The 25759-nt window shown below is 48.5% G+C and overlaps 1 protein-coding gene across 2 annotated transcripts in view; it reads left to right on the top strand.

Moving 5' to 3' along the window:
• Window positions 1-25759, top strand: part of PRRG3 (proline rich and Gla domain 3) — a 315859-nt gene that overhangs the window by 276079 nt on the left and 14021 nt on the right. For both annotated transcript variants that reach the window (XM_069613049.1, XM_069613050.1), the window contains one exon: window positions 17523-17683. In XM_069613049.1, coding sequence (XP_069469150.1) covers window positions 17523-17683 — 161 coding nt within the window. The remainder of the gene's footprint in view (window positions 1-17522; window positions 17684-25759) is intronic.

The following is a 25759-nucleotide window of genomic DNA, read 5'->3' on the forward strand; positions in this document are numbered from 1 at the left end:
AAGCGTGGGGGTACGGCGTATGCTGACTAGGAAAATCATTGAGTTAGAAAGGCAGGTTCAGTTTCTTGATACCCTGCATCATTCAGACCACACAGAGGCTACACAGTTGGGGGCGTGCAGGAGTGGCTAAATTCCAAAAGAGACAGACTCTGCAAATTTGAGTACTAGGAGTATATCATGTACCAACATGAGTAAGGGGTGTAAAGGTGCAGAAGGAGGAATCTGACATATAGGTGGGATGGTGGTTACTATTGACTTTTATTTGAAATTAAAATAGAGATGTCAGGATGTCTTATTAATTTAGTCCACCGTCCTGTGTCAAAATGTCCCTACTTTTGTCCCTTAAACTTGTAACTAAACTAAACAATTATGTCAAAATTTGTGTTGCAGAATTACTCCCTTCTCCTGGACTAGGCGCTACAGTTCTGGTTAAAAGCTCCCCAGGTGGGGGAATGGATCCCTTCCCCTGATTCCAGCACTTAACAAACAACAAGGATGTAGAACCTCCAACGCTCTGTGTCACAAAGTTCAATACTTTATATCCCAGGGGAAATTACTCAATTCCCCTGGATTCGTGATTTGATTCTTCTTACAGATTGGTTTTTCAAGATAATCACTCCCTTATCCTGGCCCTCATTAGTTTTGCTTTCCAAGTTCACGGCACCAGAGGGAATGCCTCCCTTCCCCTGGGTCTCCTTTAGACTTTACTTAACAACACCGGGGGAATGACTCCTTTCCCCAGGTCTTTCTCAAGCTCTACTTTACAGTTCACAACGCCTGGGGGAATGACTCCCTTCCCCTCGCCTTTCTTAGCAAGTAAAGACCCAATTGTGATAAGGGTCCTTGACCCTGGTTTCTCTTCTTGTATACTCTCCTGCCTAGTACTGCAGTGCAAAAAGGGGTTTGTAGCTGAACCCATTGGCCCTTTAGGCACGGTAGCGCTATATGGGATGGATGGAGATGCAGATTTTACTCTGACACCAATAATAAGACTGACTCAGGAAGTTGGCAGAACATAACTGTTTTAATTGCAACTATCTAAAACATGAAGTACAACGGACGTTCGCTCAAAACTCTCTCGAGAGTTCTCAAAGCATTTCATAAATAATTACATGTATATAGTAAAAATGTGTCATCCCTGACGTCATACTACGTGGCAAAATAGAAAAACCTACTTGAAGTTTTGGTTGGTCTACGAGAAACGTCTAGGTATACTTTCTATGGGTGATGGGATTGTGATTGGGTCTCTAAGGTCAGGTGAACAGCTAGGCCCACCCCTAGTGCAAGTTATCTTCCATGTCATAAAATACACAATGTTTCATTGGGTCTCAAATTATAAGGCTCTTCGCTATGTGGCCCTCTGTGATTGGTTGGCATGCTTGTACCATTCTGGAATATTCCACTCGCTAGCAGTACACAAGCCGGTACCCCAGGTGCTGGAGGTTTTGGCCTGGTTATACCTCCCCACCCAATTAGCCTATCCTTCCATCATCACTCCTGCTGTCTGCCATTCGATTTGTCTTTGAAGTCGGCCTTCCAAAGTATCACTGTGTCTGAGAATAGAAAGGAGTGCGAGTCTGGTCTTATCTTCAAATCTCGGTGTATCTTGGCCAAAATCTATTTTCATCTTGACCATGTGACAGGAGACCGTGTTTGAGCACTTTCTTTTGTATTTAACACTATTAAATTAATAAAACCTGGTGCTTCTAGTGTTTTTCCATTACACCTCAACAGGAGCTTGCCTTGCTTCTCACGTTCATTGCATCTTCTCGACTAGATAACCAGTTTCTTGGCTGCCCCAACCCTTGACACCGGGCCAGACAAGCCTTCTTGAATCTTCCATCTTCGTCAGTTGTTTTCTTCTACTGCGCCACACTTTCAGCCTTTCTGTTCATGGCATGGGGTCTTAGTTTGCACATCCTGATTCTATATATATTTATATATATATATATATATTGGCCGCACCGCCTGCAGTCTATTTGTTATAAAATGATTTGCATTTTCTTCAGTGCTCTTCTCATGTGCAGTCTTTACTCCCACACATGAAATTTTACTCAACACTTACTTTGTCATCAGATTCTATAAGGTCTACATACTTTCTTCTTAGGCATCTCTTCTGGGTGCGTCATTTCTGCTTCATGTGACGTCACCAGTCTTCTCTTTCATTCATCTTCAGACTTCTTCCGGAACCCCCTTTAAGAGACTGTCATTTCTCTGTAGGTACATCATATAGGGCTTTCTCAATGGATACCTTGTTTCAAGGATTCTTCACGGTATAGGGACCATTATTGGCGTTGCGCATGTTGCAATTTCCAGCTTCCAACATATAGGCAAAATGGGGGTGGGACTTCCGGTAGAGGCATTTGGCTCCTCCTCTACATAGCCTTCTCTTGTGGGTCCCATACACGTACTTCTCTGTGGCTTTTTTTTGGCAGACCTGGTTCATTCTCCTGCCAGGTACTGCCATGAAGAAAACTACTTCCAATGTGCACCCTTTCACTCATTTTGGGAGTGGTTTGTGACCAACCACTGTGTTGGGGAAGATGACTTCCGATGCACTCTTTCGCACACTTGACTATGGCTCTCGGCCCCGGTCCCCATCAGGACTTCCCTGCTCTCCCATTACCTGTTTCCCTGGAGCTCTTCACCGGATCTCTCCGGGGCAGTTGGACCTGTTTTGCGCTTCTCCAGGTGATCCTCTGCAGCTCTGCTGCATTATACCATTGGCAGCCATGGCATTGTTTTCTGAACTCCTGGTCCACCCACTTCGGGTCACGCCGCCACCTTCCAGCCTCCAGCTCTGCCTTAGAATTGCTCCATGCCACTGGGACAAGGGTTCTCCTCTCCAGCCTCCGGGCTTGGGGAGCAGGTTGCTTGTGGCTGCCTTTGCATCCTCTCTTCAAACTTACTGGGCTGGACTGCCTCTCCTGCTGCCTGGCTGCCTCTCTTCATGGAATTCTTCATCTATTTTTATATCATATTGTTGGCAATATAATTTAAGTGCCTTGTCAGTGTCTTTCATCCTTCAATCTTTATTCCTCTGTCTCCTCCTCGTCCATGTCCTTCTACTGTTACTTTCCCTTAGGTAGTCCATGTTCTTCTTCATCTCAGTAGATGTCAAGTCTCTGATCCTGCAGCAGTACTTGGGTTGGATTGGTATATGACTGGGATTTACAAGGTGGGGAGGGTGTACACGGTGGTGGGTGAGGGTTAATATACCACATCTCCCTTGGATATTTGTCCTTGTCCCTAGAGGGGTAGTCGCTCCCCATGAGCTCCTCCCACTCAGTACAACCCCCAGGGGGACTATCGGGTAGTGTCCTCACCTCCCTGGCCTCATGGGAAGGGGCTCCCCCTCACAGAGAAGTAATGAAGTGATGACATCCAAGGATTCGTCACAGGTGATAAGGCTGGGAAAGTATTAGCCTGGATGAGCACGAAATAGCACAAAAAGAGACCAATCGCTCAAAATAGAAATGCTGAAGGGTCACTTAATGCACAACCCGATGCTTGTCATTAAAGCGTTTAAAGAGTATTATTTGAAGTTGTATTCTAAGCATGAGGTGGTGGAGCTGGGACGGGTAGCAACATACTTGCAAAATGTCAGGCTACTACCATTAGCTCAGGGTGACCAGGATCTGGAGGCATTGGAAAGACATACAGTGGGCTATTGCAAATCGTTTAGCTTTTAGTTCCACACCTGCAAGCTATGTACGAGGAAGCCATGGAAAATGAGCAGTTGCTGCCTAGGCTTAGGGAGGCGGCAATTACACTTCTTTAAGCCAGGCAAGGCAGAAATTAAATGTGGGTCCTATAGGCAACAAACCAGCAAACTGGGCTCCTGTAAGCAAGAGCAACTATGTATCACTTAATAGGGTTCACGAAATAAAATCAGTTTGTAGAAAGTGTCAGCACAAATTTGGACCCAAGTGTGACTATGCCCAAAAGCCACAAAAGAGATGGCATTTGAGCACCACTGGGGCCCAGCTCTCTGGGCAGGTGTCTGGGTTACTGATTAGTTGGGCGATGTCGGTGCTGTACCCCATATCTGGCACAGCAGGGAGTGGGCTTGCTGCACTGCCACTTGAGGTCTCAACGGGTTCCTTTAAGTACCTAGGGGTGATGATCAATATAGACTTTGAAGACAATTCAGAGAGTATGCTGCCTACGCTAGCCAATCATGTTGCGATGTGGGCCAGCCTGCCTTTAACGCTCATGGGTAGGATAGCGATATCCAAAATGGTCATACTCCCAAGCCTGCTACACTTTCTGCAGGTCATGCCCTTGGCCACACCTCCAGCTTTTCTCAGGAAACTAGATGAGATACTGCTCAAGTTGTACTGGCGAAATACGAATCCGTGTATATCCATATCCACATTGAAGCTGCTGATAGAGAAGGGTGGGCTGGGTGCCCACGATTTTGAAAGTTACTACCGGGCTGCATGGCTGCAACACGTGGTGCAATGGTGGGGGGCGAGGAGCTGGACCTCCCTGGAAGGAATGTGAGAGACAGAGAGGCAGGCATGCTGCTGTGGAAGGAGCCTGCAAGAAACAAGGCTCTGCCTCTATCGTTGCAAGTAGCGGTCAACATAAGTGAAATCCGCAAGAGTGAGTGTGGGGTGGGGGGATAAGGAAGTAAAACTTTGGGGGACTTGTCTGAAGGGTGTACGTCTATGGCATTTAGTGACTTTCTGCACGAAGTGGCGGTTACCGAGGAACCAAGCTTCCCTGACAAACTGCCAGCAGAACACAGGACAGTGGGGGGCAATGAAGTCGGCTGTCAGGGATGGGGGGGTGTGAAGATTTCCATTTTATATAAAGCGTTGGTGCCATGCTGCTGCCTGGCGATAATAAGGGCACAGGAAAAGTGGGACTTGGACGTAGGTGTGGTTATTGCTGATTGTGGCGTTGGCCCTTTAAGGGCGCGCATGCGACGGAGTGACGTTCACTCCGTCGCGTGCCTTCTATAAATAAACGGGGCGTTCCCGGCGGCGTCAGAGCCACCGGGGAGCCCACACCAGTAACATCTTGTCTCCGTGTCTCTGTGCATACGGGGGTGGGGGGCTCATGGGCGGCGGTAGTGGAACACCGCCAACAGTGGTGACGAAGACTGGATCACTCCCTGGGACAGGCGGCGAAATTCGCTCGATGCGCAGATGATCGGAGGTGAGCGCATCAGGCGAAATCAGACCGCAGAGAAGGGAAAGACGCACGCGGTCGGCGGCCATTTTGTTGAATAGGCCTCGGGTGATCACAGCTTCATAACGAAGCATCACTGAGCCACCCAAGCCTTATTTATGGACGATCCAGTGGCAGATAGCCACTAGAAGCAGCACGTGTCATTTTATAATGACTTATTGACAGTTTCATTGTTTTTCACCAAGTTTATGGGTGAGACTCCCAAGGAGGCCTGCTGGATGCAAGTTGTGGGGCCCACCCTGCTCAATTCTTGGATCGTCCATTTCTGCCTGTTTACCCAATCTACAATTTGTGGATGTGCATGTGCCTGTCTACATCGGAGGAGCATTGCCGTCTGTAGGCTGCCTGTGGACAGAGTCAGGAGACCATCTACTGAAGAAGGAGTTGGTCGTGTCTGGTGGTGAGTTGCGGCCCCATCACTCGGACATCCTTGGGGTGCCTGTGCACTTACCACCATGAGCCAAGCTCCCGCGGCTGTGGCTGCCGCACAACAACCGGCTGCTCCCACACCTCAGCCTCTGCCCATCCTGCCGCCAAGACCTCTGCTCAAGCCACCCGGTTCCCTACAACCAATGCCTGAGTTTGATATCTCGGGCACGTCATCAAGTCTGGGACCAAGGTGGAAGATGTGGATGGACAGACTTGAGATGTACTTCAGGGCCACGATGGAGACTAGCGATGACAGTAAGTTAGCCACCCTCCTATATTCTGCAGGCCCTGCGGTGCATGAAATATTTCTGTCCCTGCAACCAGTGGATGGGTCGTTTGCGGCGCGAAGGATGCGCTCCACAACCATTTTCTGCCGATGGCAAATGCAGATTATGAACGTTTCCTTATGGGGGCTGCGCGACAAAAGGATGATGAGACTCTTCATGTTTTCTATGGGCGGCTGCGCAGACTGGCGGCGCCATGTGCATGGAACGACCCAGAAGTCATGATTCGTAACAAGCTTATACAGGGGTGTGCCTCTGGCAAACTGCGGCACCAGATACTGCGAGAGCCTGGCATCACCCTTCCCCGCATCCTGGAACTTGGAAGGTGCCATGAAGTGTCCAAGCTGCGGGCAACTCGAATGGAAGCTGGAGTGCGCCCCAGCAAGGTGGAGGAGGTCTGCGCAGTCAGCAGAGGCCGCGGATCTAGACACCCAATGAGTACCCAAGGTCCAAGACCACAAGCAGGACACAACTCTTGCCTAAAATGCGGGTACGATCTCCCTCACCCAGCGGAGTGCCCAGCCACGGGAGTGAAGTGCGGCCGGTGTGGGGGTGCAGACCATTATGCCAGAATGTGCAGGACTACAGCTCTGAAGGTAGTCCCCAGGGGACCTGTCCGGGCTGGTTTCTTCCGCCCTCAGAGGGCATCTAATGTCGCCCAGGTGGACCAGGGTGATGAAGGGGCACCTCAGGAGGGTGAGGAGGAAGAGGATGATGAAGAAAATGTCTTTTTTGTGTCCAGTGTGGGCATCCTGAGAACCCACTCCGAGACAGCCCAGGTGTAACGTGTTGGTCAATGGGGACTCGATACCAATGCTAGTGGACACCGGTGCATCAGTAAATGTGATGGCCAGACAGCATTACAACGCTATGCAGGCCCCGCCAATGCTGGCTCCACCTAGGGCACGCATCTTCACCTTTGGAGGCGACCAGCCCATCCCCCTGGATGGTGTGCTTGTGGCAGGAGTTCAATACGGCGAGTCATCCGTCCGTGCCAGATTCTACGTCACACCAGTGAGCAACAACATGCTGCTGTGCTGTGCGTCTGCAGAGGCCCTTGGCATCGTGACATTTGCATACTCTGTGTACCTGGACGACATACAGGTGTTGTTGGCCAAACACATCTCCCTGTTTGAAGGTATTGGACAGATGGTGGGTGAGCCTGTACGGCTACACATTGATGAGTCAATCCAACCAGTGGCGCTAAAGCATCGGCGAGTGCCTTTTCACCTCAGAGATCTGGTGGATCGGGAGCTGGACAACCTCGTAGGTTTGGGCATCATTGAGAAGGTTGAAGGCCCCACTCCATGGGTCTCTCCCATTGTCATTGCACGCAAGCCCAAGCAGCCCGACGCAGTGAGGATCTGTGTGGACATGCGACTCCCCAACAAGGCAATAAAGAGGGAGCGGCATTTAACCCCCACCATAGATGACATTATAGCAGAACTGGAGGGGGCAAAGTTCTTCTCTAAACTGGACCTAAGAGCAGGGTATCATCAGGTGGTCCTGCACCCCGAGTCCCGCTACATAACGACTTTCACCACTCATCGGGGGTTGTACAGATACAAGAGACTGAGCTTTGGAGTATCTTCTGCGGCGGAGGTGTTCCAGAACATCATTAGAGGGGCATTGGCGGATCTGGAAGGAGTTCTCAACATCAGCGATGACATCCTGGTGTACGCCAGGTCAGAAACGGAAACCTGGCACGCCTGGCCAAGACATTCGAGCGCCTTCGTTCGCTGGGGCTCACCCTGCACAAGGACAAGTGCGAATTTCTCAAAAACACTATTGAGTTTTTCGGATTTGTTTTCAAGGCGGATGGGGTGTCACCTGATCCCCACAAGGTGAGGGACATAAAGGATGCTCGACCACCAGAGAATGTCGCTGAGGTGAGGAGCTTCTTGGGCATGGTCACATATTGTGGCCGCTTCATCCGAAATTTGGCATCCCACTCAGAGCCGTTGAGAACTTTGATAAAGAAGTTGTAACGCTCACCTGATTCCCACGGAGGCGCTGACCCAAACTGGACTGCTACAGTTGCTTCTATGACTATGATGAGGCATAGAACTCGGAAGACGCTCTGGGCAGGACCTCCGAATATTGACTGTCTGGCTTGTAAGGTGAGTTTTCTGCAGGTGGAAGAAAAAGGGGTAATTACTAGCTGGTTGGGTAAGTTCTCCCACCAATCTTCTGCTTTTCCCACTTCTTGATTCTCGACTGGTCTCCACGAACTCTCACCTTTGGTTTAGTAAAGCCGAGCTCTCCATCCTGCTTCTGGTGCAGGGGCGCGTGGAATCCAGTTACGTCACCAGATGATTTCAGTGTTTAGGCTCTGTGTCCTTTTGTGGCTTGTAATAGTCCTTCAGGTGCCGAGGAGCTGTTGGCGACACCACCACTGCTGTGCAAGAAGAGGCTCGCGAGTATAGAAGATCTGAGGCCGCTTCAGAAGGAGCACCCTTTTATAATGTCCTTTTCTGTCCTTCAGGTGCCGAGATGCTGTGGGCGATGCCGCTGCTGTTGCACGTGCGGTGGCACGTAAGTATAACTGAATTGTGGCCGTTTCCAAATGGGCGCCTCTGAATGTCTTTTCCTTCCTTTCAGGTGCCGAAATGCTGAGGGCGATGCTGCCGCTGTTGCACGTGAAGAAGCGCGTAAGTATAACTGAGTTGCGAACCCTTCGGCTCGGACACCACTAACAATGTCTTTTGTCTTCCAGGTGCTGGGATGCTGCCGAAGCGAAGGCCGCGGTGAACTCCGGTGTGATCACGGGTGGATAAGGTAAGCGAGCGCAGCTGCGAGCGTGTTGCCCGTTTTCTAACCTTATGTCTTTATTTGCAGGTTGTCGGAGACTGGACTTTTGTGGCTGAATTCTGGTGAGTAGATGTTCCTGTGCCTTTTCTTCATCCACAGGTTACTGCTCGAGAAGCTGAGGGTGTGTCTAGACCTGGAATGCAGGAGCCGACTCGATGAGCGTCTTGCTGCTGTTGCAGAATAACGCGAAGCACGTGAATTCTTTCGGGCGTGGTTTAAATAGTGGAGAAGTGCTTTGGTGCGTATTCTTCCTCCAGCCTCACCGAAGTAAGAAAAGAGTTCCTGTAAAAGAGGATTGGTCCCTCCCAGCCAGTGGCTGGGATTTCACCCAGCTTGGATTGTTCTTGGTGAGTATGCAGCATGGTCTGCCACAGGTAAGTCCACCCAATCACTACTGCACACTTTAAGAATATGAGCCCGGCGCCCATGGCGCCGGGACTGTGGTTCCTTATGAGCCTGGCGCCAGAGGCGCCAGGACATGGTCCAAAGGGCCCCTGTAGGGGTCTGCTGGAACCGGGGGTGTGGATGATGAGCCTGCTTCCGGGGACGCTGGGCCAGTCTTGGCTCCTCGGGAGTAGCACTCATGACAGAAGGACACTGTGTGACAGTGGGGGCCGCTTGAACAAGCGGCTTTCGCTGACATTAAGAGTGCCTTGGATGCGGAGGACACCATGGCGTTTTTTGATCCAAGCCTACAGACAGAGATCCTCGTGGACGCTAGCCCCTATGGCTTGGGAGCGGTGCTCACTCAGGTGGGGAGTGACCAGGAGGTCCGCCCCATAGCATACGCAAGCAAGACGCTCTCTGATACCGAGCAACGATATTCTCAAATCGAGCGGGAGGCCTTGGCAGTACTATGGGGCTGTAGACATTTTCGTCTTTACATCCTGGGGCGACCGGTGACCGTGGTCACAGACCACAAGCCTTTGTTACCAATCATGGCTGGTTCTTCTTCCAGACCACCAGTGAGAATAGAGCGCTGGATGCTCGCACTCCTCGAGTAGGGTGTATCGTTGATATATCGTCCGGGTGCCAACAACGCTGTGGACTACCTCTCCAGACATCCAAGAGGGGGCTCCCATGTATCCACCTCAGCAGAAGAGGCAGACAAACATGTTCGCCTGGTCGTAGAAACGGCAACCCCTAACTCCATGCAGGTGGAGGACCTAGAGCTGGCGTCAAAGAAGGACAAGTGCTTCACCATACTAAAAGCGGCCATGGAACAAGGTGCCTGGAAGACGATGTTGGAGGCTTTGGACCAAAGAACGAGTGAGGCCAGAGTGGCTCTGGAGCAACTGTGGTGGGTGCGCGAAGAACTGACATTCTCAGAGTCGGGGCTCCTACTGAGAGGAGACAGGATCGTGGTACCCCAGGCCAAGGTTCCACAAGTTATTGCCCTGGCGCACCAGGGTCATCAAGGAGCTCCCAAGACAAAGGCTAGTCTCCGCCAAAAGGTGTGGTTCCCGGAGCTGGAACGGAGAGTTGAGGAGTTGTGGCATCGTGCGTGTGGTGCCAGGCCACATCACCGGCCCAGCGCGAACCGTCCATCAAAACAATGCCAAGAGGGACAAGACCATGGGAAGTGGTGCATGCGGACTGTGGATCCACAACGAGGGGCACCCACTTCCTGGTGGTGGTGGACTAATGGTCTCGATATCCCGAGTTCGAGTTCGTAGAGTCGGTGGCATTTGACAAGGTGGCGATATCGCTAGAGACGATTTTTGCCACTCATGGTCTACCCTCTGTTCTGTGCTCTGACAATGGGGCACCCTTCCAAGGAGAGAGCTTCACAGACCTCATGAAGGACTATGGCATCCAGCACAGAAAGGTCACCCCGCTCTGGCCTCGGGCAAATGGAGAGGCAGAGCGCATGATGCTCACTCTCAACAAAGTATTTAGGATCGCTCAAGGAAAAGGCGAGTGCTTACAAAGGGCGCGGTATGTATTCCTCCGGGGATACCGGACGACACCCCATTCATCCAGGGGCGTGACACCTGCAGATGCCCTATTCCAGTGATGTCCAAGAGACGTCATAGCTGAGGTGGGGGATCGAGAGCCAGCTGTCATTGACAATGACCAAGTGGAGGAGGACAGAAGGGCAAGGAAGCAGATGGAAAATAGCAGAAGAGGTCTGAGACCCCCAACTATTGCCCCGGGCGATGAGGTGCTAGTGAGGAATCGTCACCCATAGGGCAAACTGTCTCTCACATATGAACCTGCTCCACTGAACGTTGTGGCGGTGAAGGGCTCTATGGTGACCGCCTCTGACGGGACATCATCAGTGACCAGGAATGCCAGCTTCTTCAAGAGACAGGGTGAGCCGAGAGTGGAAAGCACGGAAAACAGAGAATGTTAAGAGGCACTGGACGAAGGTGGGGGTCAAGCCCCCACAGTAGACTCTCCTGTTCGCGGAGGACTAGGTGACGGTACACCGGCCAGAGACGTAGGCAGAAGGTACCCCCTGAGAACAGGGCGTGGGAAACCTGCCCGTCTCACAGACTATGTGACAGACTGAGCTGGAAGGTTGGCTGATAGAGGTGTCCACGCTGTTGGTAGTACCATCGGGGGATCCAGGGTGGCTGTCAATAAACGGGGGACTATTGGGCTTATATTGTGTGCTGTGAAATGTGTGATTAGTTAGACAAGTGGAATGGCATATGTCATAACATGAAAACAGTGTATAGAAATGCACAGCTACAGCTCATCGAGTATAAATATGTACACAGGGCGTATTTGGAGCCAGAAGAGATGTACACATTCTCCTCAGATAGCCCGTGCGCATGTCAGAGGTGCAAAGGGGTGCCCGCGAATTTCCTCCATATGGGTGGAGCTGCCTGCCAATACAGCTCTTATGGCAGCGTGTTGTAACATATCTGGCAGACATGATGGGTTGGGAGTTGGCATCGTGAGGTCTGCATATTGGGCACTTTACCTAGGAAAGGGGGTGGAAAGTGATCAGAGAATGAATTACACTGGGGCTCGTTTTAGTGAAACGCCAGATTGCTATGCACTGGAAGAGTCCCAACCCGTCGGCACAAGCGCTTTGGCGTAGAGCGCTATATAACATAATAAATACAAATAAATACAAAAGGTAATTGGGTTTCTGATTTCATTAGATTTTCCACTGCAGAGAAAGAATTGCACATACATTATGCCATTAGAGAGGGTTCAGAAAGACTGCAGATGGGATGAGTTACTAAACATATTGCAATACCCTTCAGACCTGATGGCACTTAATTTCTGGGTCATCTATACACAACGCGGCGGGTTTGTCAATGGCATAAATGCAGTGTTAGGAAATGGCTGTGAGAGTGATTTGCGGGGCGGGGGTGGGAGAAAGTTGATGTACTGGTAGTCCATGGTGAGGGTGCTTAGTTGATTACATTTTGTACACTAATGCACATGAACTTGGCCCTACTGATGATTTGTCACCAAATACAGTCATGATATATGGAATGTATATTCATTGAATTTTTTTAAAATAAGAGCTAGCTGTACGTTTGTGTACGCCCAGCTCCCCTAATGAGCCCACGCATGAGTGACATTCTTTTCTCCACTTCCGCACCGGCAGCACACAAACTGCAGCCTCCCCTTTTCTTTGCACAATGTAGAGTGTGAACATAATCAGGAAATGATCATAAGTAGTAAGCAGCGCTAGCAGGAAACACAGAAAGGGGTGGAAGAGGGGGGGCTCAATTGACCACACTTGCATCTCTGTCCTCTCTGTGACATTTTGGATGTTTTTGATTTGAGAAACACAGGGGTGTGTACGTCAAGCTCAGAACTGTGGAGGTCTTTGGTTTGCATGCCTTCCCAGGACGAATTGTAAATGCAGCACACCGTGTGTATGGCATTAACCTGAATCCCCATAGATTCTAGCTGGTTTTTGCAGGCGCAACAAGCAGAAACTATTGGGATTCCAGCATCCTCACCTGCATGAAAATCCAATGTGTTTGGAGATGCATTCAGATTTGCAGCACAGAGTGGCTGGTGGCAGATGGAAGTGTTCTTTATGCTGTGTCCATGGCTTCCTGGTGCAGAAACACGAACATGGTACGGATCATAATTTTCTGGTGGATAGGTTGCTGGGAAAAAACAATCTGGCCATTTTACTGGAGCAATGACAACTACCCCATTAGTGCACAGACTAGGGGTGAGAAATGAGGCCGCACCTTCATCCCTCTGTTTGGGTAATTAAAATAGACTAGTACAGAAATCATTGGGGTGGGGAAAAGAAAGAGTAATATGGACCTGGCATAGCTATTGAGAGATTGTGGCAAGGCACGATCAGAAGCCAATCCATGAATGGGGCATTTTCAGATGTCAGTGAAAGCAGTAAGATATTTTACTTTCACAGTGACAGCGAAAAAGACTTCCAAACAATTCGCATTTATTGCAAGATTGATGGAACATGAGCCACTCGCTGTATGCAGCCTTATGGATGAGGTACTTTATGGTGTCCAGTCAAAGGATCGAATACAAAACGGTCGAATGCAAAAGGTGAGGGTCAATAGGATCGAAAACAAAAAAGGTCGAATTTTTTTTAATTATATATTTTTGTGGGGGTTTTCGTTTAGGTAAAAAAAAGTGGTTTTTACCACAAAAACGGGGGTTGGGGATAGGGACCCACCCAAAAAAGAAATGTACAAAAATATTTCAACCCTTTTGTTTTCGGTCCTTTTGACCCGACCCTTTTGTCATTCGATCCTTTTTATTCGATCCTTTGACCTATAACCGTTCTTTATCACACCAGCGTACCTGGCAGCTAAGCTCGGTATCCAGTCTTTCCATCGAAAAAGTTTCCAATGAAAATGTTTCCATCAAATACATATATGTGTTGGGTAAAGGTTTCATTTTGTTTGGGGTGGGTTTTTAAGGGTAAAAAACAGGGGTTGGGAGGACCATTTGGCATTTTACTTTCATTGGAAAGTTTTCAATGCAAAGACTAGTAAACAGTAAGCTCCACACATCTGGTGTCACACACTCCTTGCGCAGCAAACCGACTAACCGGCTCGAATCACAACTAGTCTGCAAATAGAGGAACCGCAAACAATCCTTCTCTTGCCAGGAACCCACCCTTGCACTCGATCCCAGTATTCTCCGGAATGCCCCCACAATTTTCCAATTTAACAAATCTCTCAAAACGTGGCTTTTTCAACAGCACCTGGCCATGGACTAATTCCAATGGATGCAAAGAACACAGAGCACGGAATTCAACACACAGTACTGCGCTACTTCTACAAGATGGACGGCCAAATGCTGGCAACCCAAACTGTGTACAGCGCTACGCTGCTCTGAAGCTAGGTCTGCGCTTTAAACTATAAAATAAAAAAATAGCGAGAAGGTAATGAATTTGATGGACAATGAATTTGGAAACCAACTCAGACGTTCCAATATCCAGTTGAGGTGGTCCTGGGACATTACTTTGCGAACTAATTTGAAGCATGGAAGTATATGTTTGAAAAAGAATGATTTAGAGGGATTTGGTGAAATCCAGGTTCGAAAACTGATGTCACAGAAAAGAGATGCACAGAGGTTGGTGGGTAGGAAGTGAATAATTCTGAAAGCCTAGTTTGCAGTCCCTGATCCAGTTACTTAAAATAGCTCATCATAGAATTGGATGCTTTGGTTTGGCAGGCTATTAGCAGCCATTAAACTCTGCCAAATGGGGGTTTATTGCCATTAGCATCAGGAGTTGGACTGGCATACAAAATAGGCCCATCACCACCTAAAAAGTGTCTTTCAATTGATGATCGTGTTTCTTTACTATATGCCGCAAACTATTTGAGTAGTACTTTTATGGACAATTTCAGTAACATATATTCCAAATAGTGCATGCTAAAGCCTATTAGCTCAATAACAATGTAACATACTTATTGGTACAGGTATGCATCAAAGGGAAAAGAAAAGGCACTGCATTTCTCAAGGTGGTGGAGTGTTCGGTACCACTGCCAGCTGCTGCTCACGTACAAAGGCTCTCCCGTTCCGTGGTCAGACACTGGTCACCTGGCTGGCTGAAGGCAGCCTACTTCTGTCCTGGTTTCAAGATCTGCAGTGACCTGCAAACAGTTTGGCGTCTCCTGTGAAATCTGCAAGCAATTTGTTATTCAATGGAACTACAACTCCAGGGTTCTCGTGTAGGCAGCGGTGGTCAATTGACATACAGAGACCTCCTTTTCAGAGTCACATGACACACACAGACATTCACTGCATTCCCAGAAGTCATAGTCGCTAGTGCAAAACAGAGAGATAAGAGGATCTGTATGTCCTGTGCTTCTTACTTCTCCGCTGTATATATCTGTTGGTTGTAGCAGCGTTTTCTCATGCATCCACTGTTTGGCATCTTTTGGACCTTTGGCCCTTTTGTTTGGTTGTGTTCTGGATGTAGACTCTTGTTAACATGGGCACTTGTCAGCCTAGCACAACTTGCCTGGACACCCTCCAGCCCACGCGCCCGGTGTTGCTGCTACGCCAGTTCCACTCACCAACACAGTGCGCTGCGGCCAGTGCGATTCCCGCATGGGGCAGACGCCTCACCGCCAGGGACCAGGGTCCGCCAGCCTCCAGTAGAGTCACAATGTGACATCAAACCGCACAGGGGCTATGCACCCGTGGAGGCCCTCCAGCCTCTCTGAGCATCCGGAGGACAGTGCCACACACACCACAGGACACTGCTTTTCTCAATGCAGCGGTCCCACGTTCAGGCTGCAACCAGGATATTCAGTGATGGAGCGGCAGGTCTGCACTGCTAATTGGCTGCCATCTTGGCCCCAGCTAGCTCCTTTAAAGTGTTCAGTAGTGCTTGCTTGGCAAGGTTACCTGGGGAGAGGGTCTATGAAAGCAGAAGGGTTTTGCCGATGCCATGTCCATCCTGACAATTGCTGGGATCTTGAACTGTGACACTTTACACCGCCTTTGTGCCCTGATGAGGTCAAAGAAATGAGATGACATATTTCCCACTAACATCCTAACACTTAAGACCTTATCCAATCTTGACTGAGCGCCCAGCCATTCAGGGGGTATTGAAACTGGTTCAGATCATGCCTCTACATTTAGAGATCCGGGGCAAGGGTGAGATTCCTATCGTACAGCACAACCCTATTGCATGTTTCTGAAGGCTCCAAACAGGTCATTACAAAACTAAAGCCATTGTCGCATTGATGTCTGCAGGAAAAGAGGGAGAGGTGAAAGAGAAACGTTTGCTCTGAATGGTAGAAGCTGGGATTGATGCTAAGAAAAATAACCCTAAGTGATTGGGCCCAAAATGACAAAATTGCTTAAATGCAGACACATGCCATAATTTCCAAGAAGAAAAACAGCTGCTCAAGCATTTCTTTTCAGAGATGCGGGCAGTACAGGATATTATAAGCCCGGAAACCTGATTTATGGGCCCCAACCAAGCACGAGCATATATGAAGGGATCAGATCTAATATAATATCACATACAGCTCTGGACAATAAAGCTATCAGCACCTGGCCGTTGAGCTGAGTGCTGGGCATGGTCCAAGTGTCAAAGTGGTGAAGTGAGGATGAAAAATAAAACAAAAACCACTAAAAAAAGACTACTGATCAATGGACGCACTGTAGCCTTCTGGCAGTAGTCCATCATTTATTACTGTGAAGTGCACACACAGGAAAGGGGCTGGGGGGAAAAGAGCATACAATGAGGCGTGCTGCGGTCACCAACTGACCATGGGTAAGCAGGGGGATTGCAGGATGCAGCGGGGGCTTCAGAGGGGGGAATGTGGGGACAGTGACAGAGACCTGAGAATGAATCCGCTCAGCCACGATTATTTCCCAAAAATCCTGCCTCTCAGGATTCTAACATTGTACTATTGGTGCTAATTTTCCATATCTTTTTCTTTTTTTTTTTGGTATTCATATTGCATTTTTGATGTTGGATTAGGAGTTTCTTTGAGCGATGTACACCCTTTGTATTAGCAACTTGTTTCAATGTGCTTCTACTTTTGCCTATCCGCCTTCCATTCTGCCCCTTAATGCTCTACTGAAACAGGTCTGCATAAGGAGGGCTTCTTTAGCTAGTCATTTAAAGATCAAGTTGAGGCCTTTCAACAGTGGTTCTTTGCACATGGACAACAAGCGAAGGTTTGTCATGGCGTTCGGTATGCGATCCATTTGTGGCCAACCTCATGGAAGCCTTCTAGACCCTTTGTTACTTGGTCACAAGATCTTTGGGGAGGCCACCAGGGAGCCATTTCAACCGCCATGTTCTCTGAGAACGGCCTTCTCAACATGTTTTGCAGCAAGCAGTACGTTTTTACCAACTCAACTTAAAAATCGAGTAGCAATCAAGTTTGATGCCTAGAATGTAAATAGACATGGCCTTCCTGAAAATAGGGAGGATGGTTGCAGAACTGCTTGTTCTATCACACAAAAGGATCAAGACAATATTATGTAATTCTTATTTTTCATGAATGTTCTTCTCCTCGTTGATTTGCCTAATCATGGTCTGATCAATCAGATGTAAAATCACTGCGTGCATTTCTGAAGCCCCTTGTAGAATGTGTCAGTATTTCAGTTATAAATAAGTGCTGGGGTGGGCGGAGCCTACAATGATTCCTTGTGGGAATTCACGACGACCATAGACGCCATTAGCACTTAAGGGATTTATCACCTGAAATGTTTTCGTCACGCGCAAGGTGTTGCATCAGTCCTAAAGGTAAAAATGCTTTAGTCTTACATGCGTAAATTCATTAGTTATTTATAATTGTTAAAAACCGAAAGGCAACAGCGGGACTATTGTTCATTTTGTTCTTTTTTTTTCTCTCTCTGATGAAGTGTTTCTTGGGTCTAAAGATGCCCACTCTGTTTTGAAACGGTACCCGCGTGCAAACTGGTTCCTGGAGGAGTTCCGCCAGGGGACGCTGGAGCGCGAGTGCATGGAGGAAATCTGCAGCTATGAAGAGGTCAAAGAGGTCTTTGAAAACAAGGAAAAAACGGTAAGTGGGATTTGGGGCGTCTTCCTTTCTTTCAAATTCCGGGTTTAGGAAGGAACGTATGTGAGCAAATCTAAAACCTTTGTCATAGTTACCAATTATTTAGAAAAAAAAAAGCAGGATGAGGGAGATATTTTTTTTTTATTTGTTTGTGTTAAAAATAAAAAGGCTGTTGCTGAACAAAAAGGTTGTTACCCATGAGCAGTATGTGAATACTCTGCAAGCTGGGTCAGACTGGGGCATAACATTGTCTCGGGCACCAACGAAAAAGTGGCCCACACTGGCACATGGCAATTCATTCCTTTTGTGACGGACTGTTTGATTAGTGCTCAAGTGGGATAGGTTTTTGATAAAGTGTGATGCAAATTGTGCATTTTTAAGACTATCCAGTAATACTAGTCAAAACTACAAGCCGCACGGTTAGGTAACTTATCAAAATGGGCCACAATGGGCCGAAAAAGTGGCCAACTTTGACCCAAAAAACGGGCCCACACTAACATTTTGCGGTTTTGGTTCGGGCATTGCCCTATTGCCTTTTAGGCCAGTCTGAGCCTGTCAAGAATCACAAAGCAAGTATGGATTTAAGTTTAAATAAAGAATGGTAAAAACAATCAAATGAATGGCCCCATTGTATACGTCGGCTATCTCAGTACTGCTGTCTTCCAATTTTGAAAACCATTGTTTGTTTATTATTGCCCCATCTTTCTTGCTCATTTCATCACCCTTGGAAGGATGTAAGGGAATCGGCCCGTTTCCCTGTGTAGCATTTCAGTTTTCTCTGGGCACTTCTGGAGTGTCTGGGAAGGGTTGATTTAGGAAAGGCCGGTTGGAGTGATACAGTATTGTAAGATGTGGGCGTGAGTGAAAACCAGGAGTGATGCTAGAAGAGGAGAGTTCTACGCATATGTTCCTGTGTAAAGAAGAGTAGCGGGTAGGTGCGTGTGGGGGAAGCAAGGGGTTGAGAGATTAAACTGTTCAGAAAGGAAACTACAGCATTAAAAGAGATGAGTAGGAGTTGTGGGAAGGAAGATATAGCCAGAGCTTGTGGAAGTGATTAAGAAATGACAGACCCCTTTTGAGGAACAAATACCTATGCAGAGTTAGAAGGGCATCTGGCAAACTTGGTACACAAGGGCACTCTATGTATATTTAGGTGCTGCTTGTTTACTTAAAGTGTTCAGTGGCAAAAACTATTCTGAAATTATTTCCGCACCAACATGCTCTCCCCATAATCTCATCTATGTAAATCCTGCCTGAACTATCATTAGTAGTATTCCCTCAAACGATCGAACATTCGATATGGTAATATTTACAGGAAAAGATGAGTTTCCCATTTTATGATTGAAGTACTTGTCATTTTATTCCATCTGATATTTTTTCATAAACGCAATACCCATTTCAAGCCCCGAAGAAGTGCATTGATTCTCTCACTGAGTCATTGCATGAAATACTTTAAAAATACTTTTATGAAGGGAACTGGAGACTGCATGAAGAAGTCCAAATGTGCAATTTGGTGCAGACTGGTGATGCTAGAAAACTGAGAAATTGTCATAGATGTGCATGGGACAGGGGTAAAAGTAGAGTAATGGATAGGAGAATGGATAGGAGAACTGGATGATTTCAAGTTATGATTGGAACATGGGATGCTGGGACAATGTGCATAATGTAAAGTGTGAATAAGGACAAAATGGGAATAGTATAGTCTTTATAGGAAGAAAATATGAGATTGTGCCAGATTATTGTCTCTGACTGGGAAGGAAGGGATATTGAATGGTGTAATTGAGTGAGGTGACATTAAGGGTATAACGTGGTGGGAGAAGGGGAACAGAAATCGCACAAGTTCTGTGTGATATTTATAATTGTGCACTTGCGCTTTCACCAATGGCTTGTGAAAGAATAAGCTGGCTGAATTGATTATTGGTAAATATTGTGTGATGAAGGTGACATTCTAATTATATTAACAACATGTTATTGATATACTATCTGTTGCCCGCGGCTTCGCACGCATGGATTTGGGTATTTGGTAAAATTGTTTTTATAAGATGCATGGGTTTTTTGTTCACACTGAATGAAATATAATTTACAGGTTGATGTTTTAATGTAATAAGCAATGTTTATCACAGATGTTAGTCAGGGCATATTAGCTACAAAACAAAGATAGTTGTTCCAGACAACAAAATTATTTATTTGGCATCTGCAACCTACAAACAAAACTGAATACTTCTTTGTAAACTGCATTAGTGGTTCTGCCTTCAGCTGCTAGGATTTCCAGAGAGTTAGGTGAGCTCACTCTGGAACAGGCCACATAAAACTGCCAATGCCAGAAGAAGTCTTCCCTTACATCAATCTCTGCTACCTTAAAGTCTGCCCCTGAGATTTGTTGATGGTCATGGCGAAACAAACCTTTAAGGGGAACTGAAGTCTTTTGAATTCAAACGGATATTCTGAAGCTATAAGCGGTTTCACCAGCATGGGGGTCTGGCATGGATTCACATGATCATGAATATTCCCCGTCATCAGGCTGGGAATCCTCAGTAAAAGAAAAGGCAGTTTCACTTTCACTTACAAACTGTCTTTCTCCTTTAAACCAATCACTGTCCTCTCGTTCATACTGCCCCCATTCAATGACAGTCCTTGCCCTAAGCCCCTCTTCTGGCAGCCATCTTCAGATTTTTACTGCACGCTTAAGTGTTGGGAGTCCTCGAGTTTGCTCTGTGAGCAACTTCTACATATTTTTCAGGTTTTCAATGGAAAAAGATTCTTTTTTGTTCCAAAAGAACTTGTGTGCTCTCTTCTCCATCTGCCGACATCGGGGCTCCGTTGTCTGTGAATTTCAGTGCCCCTCAAGGGTGAAGATCATCGAAGATTCCCAAAGGCTATCGGGTCAACTTTGCGCCTTCCGACCATGATGGAGAAGGAGGGAAGATCCCTCTTCAAGTCCTGCACCAAGTGCGGGCTACAGAATGTGTTGGTTGAAGACGAGCACCTGCAATGCCTCTACTGCCTGCATCCAGACAAGCTGAACACCAAGGCCTCTGCCCCGTGCTCCGAGCAGGGTCATGCCTCACCCAGGAAAAGCCGGTCTGAAGAGCGGTCATCTGAGGGCCGAAGACAAGGCCAATTACCGCAAGTCTCAGTCCACATCGTTCGCTGCAGAAGCAGGTCCCAAGGTGGACAGGGCGCGATCAACATTACACTCCGCCTCCATTGCCAGCCGGCAATTGAGCTCCTCCTCGAAAAGGAAGTCATCCAACCCCGCTAAACTGCGGAGAAGCCACAGATGGAGGAGAAGGCGGCCGAACTGCCCAAGAAGGACCAAACAGCACAGGATAAGACTTTGTTGATGATAGAGATGGTGGCAGCTGCTCTCACGACAGCTAAGGGGCTGACCCTGTGAAGGTAGCCCCCGTAGCACAGAAGGTATCCCTGCCTCCGAGGTGCAAAACCACTGCAGTGACTTTGGCAAAGACTGCTGGCACACTGGAAAAGGGAACTCCGTCTCAGGACCCGATTCTTGTCCCTCAGAGTGGAAAAAAGGAGAGGGTCAATGAGGGTCCGGATCAGCCCTCGCAGGCTGTGGCCCAAGACATGGAGGTCTCATCCATGGACGAGGACCAGGAGTCCCTACACACAGTCCACGAGTATGCGGAAGAGGACGACGAAGGCGGCAACAGCATGGGGCCTAGTGTTCAGATCATGCCAGCTCAGCCGAGGGATGTGTCTCTGGACATCCTGTCAACCCTCCACACCTTGGTGTCGGAGATCCAGAAGAGGATGCCAGAAGGGCCCGGTTCCAATGGTCAGCCAGGCCACTGATTAGCCACCAGCGAAGAAGAGGAAGCATCATCTGATGCTCCAATTGCAGCATCCACATCCGCGTCGGGTCCCCTCTCACCCAGTGGACCCAAACACAGGCACGGACACGGCCATGACAATGACGGACAATGACAAGGATATCATTGCAGCGGGTGGTGGGTCTCCGCAGCCTAGGCCGTCCCCACTGGATGAGGTGGGGTAATTCCATTCCATGATCACCGGAACCTTTGAGCTATTCCAGCTTGTGGCCAAAGAAACCAGGCGGGTTTCTTGTACCAGAGGCGTGAGGCCAAGAGGAAGACTATCATGGCGGTGCCCCCTCTGGATGATGTGTGGGAGGAGGGCCTGGCCCTCATGAAGAACCCTTGTATGGCTCCGGCCAAGCGGGATAGGCTGGAGAAGAAGTAACAGGTAGTGGACTCCACAACCAAGTGCCTGAGGTCGCAACCATCACCGTATTTGGTGGTATCGGCGGCCGCAAGAAGACAACCTCCTCAGTCCCTCCGGACAGCGAGGGGAAGAAGGTGTTTGCCATGGGAAGGAAGGTGATTTACAATGCGGCATCCATCATCAAGACAGCCAACGCACTGGTGTTCCTATTGAGGTACGACAGGGAGCTGTGGTACAAGCTGTATCCGATTTTGTAGTTCCTCCCCAACGATAAGAAGCTGGAGGCAGTCGCTCTCTTCCAGGAAGGGGAGGTAGCGTCGGATCACGCCATCACAGTGGCATTGGACGTTGCTGATATGGGGTTCCGGCAAATGGGGAACAGTGTCTGCCGTCATTTCCAAGGCTGGAGGAAGGCCACGAATTTCCACCAGCAGGTCCAAGCGAAGGTGCTGGACATGCCCTCAATTGAGACAACCTATTTGGTAAATAATAAAGTCATTGACAAGTCCCTACAAGCCATCAAGGTGGATACGGAGACAACCCGTTCCCTGGGCACCCTCCAGCAGCACCATTCTTCCTTTCGATCCTTCAGAGGAAAGTCGAGCAGGTCTTCCAAAGGTTTCTCCTCATCGTACCATCAGCCTTCCAGATCCATGACTCAGGAAGTCTACAGAAGACATTCCCAGGCCTACGGTGGCAGAGGACAGCATTCCATTGAAGCAAGCCTGAACCAACCAGGACGTTGGGCCCCCACCCATGCATCCTGGTGGGAGGCCGGCTGGCGAAGTTAGTCAGCAAGTGGGAAAAGATGGTTACCAGTCAAATGGTCGAAAATATTTGGTCGACAGACAATTTGGTCGACACCATTTGGTCGAATGCCAAATGGTCGAATTTTTTTTTTTTTTTTTTTTTACCCTTTTTTTGGGGGGGGGTCCCCCCCCAACCCCCTTTTTTTCTTTTTTATTTTTTTTCCCCACACGAAAACCCACAAAACACATATATATATAAAAAAAAAAAATAATTCGACCATTTGGCATTCGACCAAATTCAGTCGACCAATTGTCTGTCGACCAAATCACTGTCGACCATTTGACTGGACACTGGAAAAGATCACCACTGACAGATGGGTGCTGGGCGCTCTCGCCCAGGGACATATGCTGGAGTTTTAGCGCAGGTGTCTGTGGATTCCTCTCGTGGCCCATCAGGAGCAGCACATCCCTCAGCTCCTGGCGGTATGGGTCATCTTGCAAAAAGGGGCGCTAGAGCTAGTTCCATCTTGACTCTGGGGCTCCAGAGTCTATTCCAGATACTTCTTGGTGAGAAAGAAGGGGGGCTGGAGACCCATTCTTGACCTACGAGATCTGAACAAATACCTCCAGTCCAAATAATTCAGGATGGTCACGTTTCAACACATGCTCTGGCAACTGGATAAAGGAGATTTCTTGAGGTCGCCGGACCTGGAGGATGCCTACTTCCACACCCCCATTCACAAGAAACGCAGAAAATGTCTATGCTTCGTAGTGCAGGGATAGCACTACCAGTTCAAGACCCTACCTTTCAGCTTGAAGTCAGCCCCCAGAGTGTTCACAAAGTGCCAGGCACTAGTGGTGGCCCATCTATGCCTACATGTATACCTGTACCTGGAAGACTGGCTGATTCACGCTCGCGTGTAGGAGCTGTCCCAAGGACACACAGAGACAACCGTCCGGCTACTAGCGAATCTGGGATTCTCTGTCAACTATCCAAAGTCCTGCTTGATGTCATCGCAGAACGTGCTGTTGCTAGGCGCCAGGCTCAAAATGGTATCTTGCCTGGTGTCTCCCTTGGAGGAGAGGATAGCAGCCATTCTGGGGAAGGTACAAGGGCTCTCGTTGACGAAGATGGCCACGGTGCGAGCTATCAAGTCATTGCTGGGCATGATGTTGTCCTGCATCTACCTCATCCGGCTCTGCAGGTTGCAGATGCGCCCCCTCCAGGAGTTCCTGGACGCCCGCAGGATACAGGTGTCCGGACGCTTCAGACAAGCTGTCGCTCAACAACGAGTTCCGGCAGGCAATAGTATGGTGGGGCATCCGCTCCAACATCGCCTAGGGCACATGATTCCAGACCTCGCCATACCAGGAGACTGTCACCACGAACGCCTCCCTAGAGTGATGGGGAGTGCACACCGGATGTTTGCACGCCAGAGGCCTGTGGTTGCCAGAGGAGAAGGATACTCATATCAACATCCTGGAGCTACGGGCGGTGTTCTGGGCCCTCAAGTTGCTCCTCCTATCCCTGAAAGGCAAGGCGGTAAGGATCTTCATGGACAACACCAGCACCATGTTTTACATTGGGAAACAAGAGGGCACCCAATCCCTGGCGCTCTTCAAGGAGGTACAGGACTTGTGGTGTTGGGCCGTCGGACAGGGGATGTTCCTCGTCTCTCTTCACCTGGCGTGAATCAAGAACACCATCACAGGCTCCCTCTGCAGGGAACTGCACTGCTGCCACGAGTGGGAGCTTCGTCGGGATAAGGTGGACCACCTGTTAGCAGAGTGGGGCAGGCCCCAGATAGATCTGTTTGCGATAGTGACAAACTCAAAGTGCAAGAAGTTTGCCAGCAGGTTCCACCAGCTGAGGAGCCTGGGGGACGCGTTTGTCAGGAAACACACTACAAGACTCATGCGTACTGTCAGGAAACGCTCTGCGAGACTCATGAATAGGGATCTTGCAATTGCACCCGCAACACAGAGGACACCATGCATCCACTGCGCTATGTTTCATAAACAGAAAACAGTAACTCCATTTCGTAACTAATGGCAGTTGCCATGGCACCTTGTGAAACCGTTTCTGGCAGGCAATCATGGGTGACTAACGCATACGTCTACGGGCTACGTGATCCTACGACATTCAGTGGCGGGTCAATCAAAGAATAAAGCCTGCCTCTATGAACACTGCAGTGCTTCTGATTAGAGCTTTTGGTTTTGTCTCGCTGTTCCTGTTACTGTGTCTTGGTGTTTTCGACTCAGCTTTGTATTTTGGAATTGCTACTTGCCTCTCCCTCGGATTATTCTTCTGTCTGACTGCTACGACCCGGTTTGCTTCTTGGATTGCTTTTTCGCTACGTTCTGGAACTTTGCTGCCAGCTTGTTGTCGACCACGGACCGTCCCTTATTATTCTCTGCCTTACGCTTTGTACTTGTTTCACCAGCTCTTCGCCTGACCCATTTCTGCTTCCTGGACTGCCTATTTGTTTTGTTCTGTTTGTAACATTGTACCAAGTTCGGATAATCTTCCTGGTTCCTTGGGGATTTGTACTCTTAATTGCAGCTAAACTAGAGACGCTCTCCTGCTATTGCTGCTTCCGTAGGCCTCTTTGTGCCGGTGGGATAGGGGATTGTGCTGAGCCTCTACAGCTACGCTTCCTTGCACCTTTGAAGAAACTTCTGCCTTCAAGAGGAATTCTCCCGGTAAGACTAGTAATTGAACGAGTGACTACACATTGTTTAAACTATTACTGGTAGCTTATAGTGGATTGTCTTTTCCCCAGGCACTGTCGTGAGTACAATCCAGGACACCATTACATCTCTGCCCATTTTGTAGCTTTGTCTGCATCGCACGCCTACTTAGAGGTGGGTCTGACCTAATGGTTAATAGGTTAATAATCATTGTAGTACATTGAGAGTATTAACCTTGGTCTTGTTTCCCACAGCTGGCGTGTCGTGGGGTGCTGTCCTTTCTTCCAACTACTTGATCCCTCTGCTTGTCTATAGTCACAACAGTGGGGTACAGTTGTAGGAAGAATTTGTCGGCTACTATGTCGGCTACTATTCATTCTGAGAAATCTACGGTGGATTGGTCTTGATTCATGACAGCGTTCTCCTTTCCGTG

This window comes from Ambystoma mexicanum, chromosome 5p (assembly GCF_040938575.1).
Source record: "Ambystoma mexicanum isolate Mex_15411 chromosome 5p, UKY_AmexF1_1, whole genome shotgun sequence".
NCBI lineage: Eukaryota > Metazoa > Chordata > Amphibia > Caudata > Ambystomatidae > Ambystoma > Ambystoma mexicanum.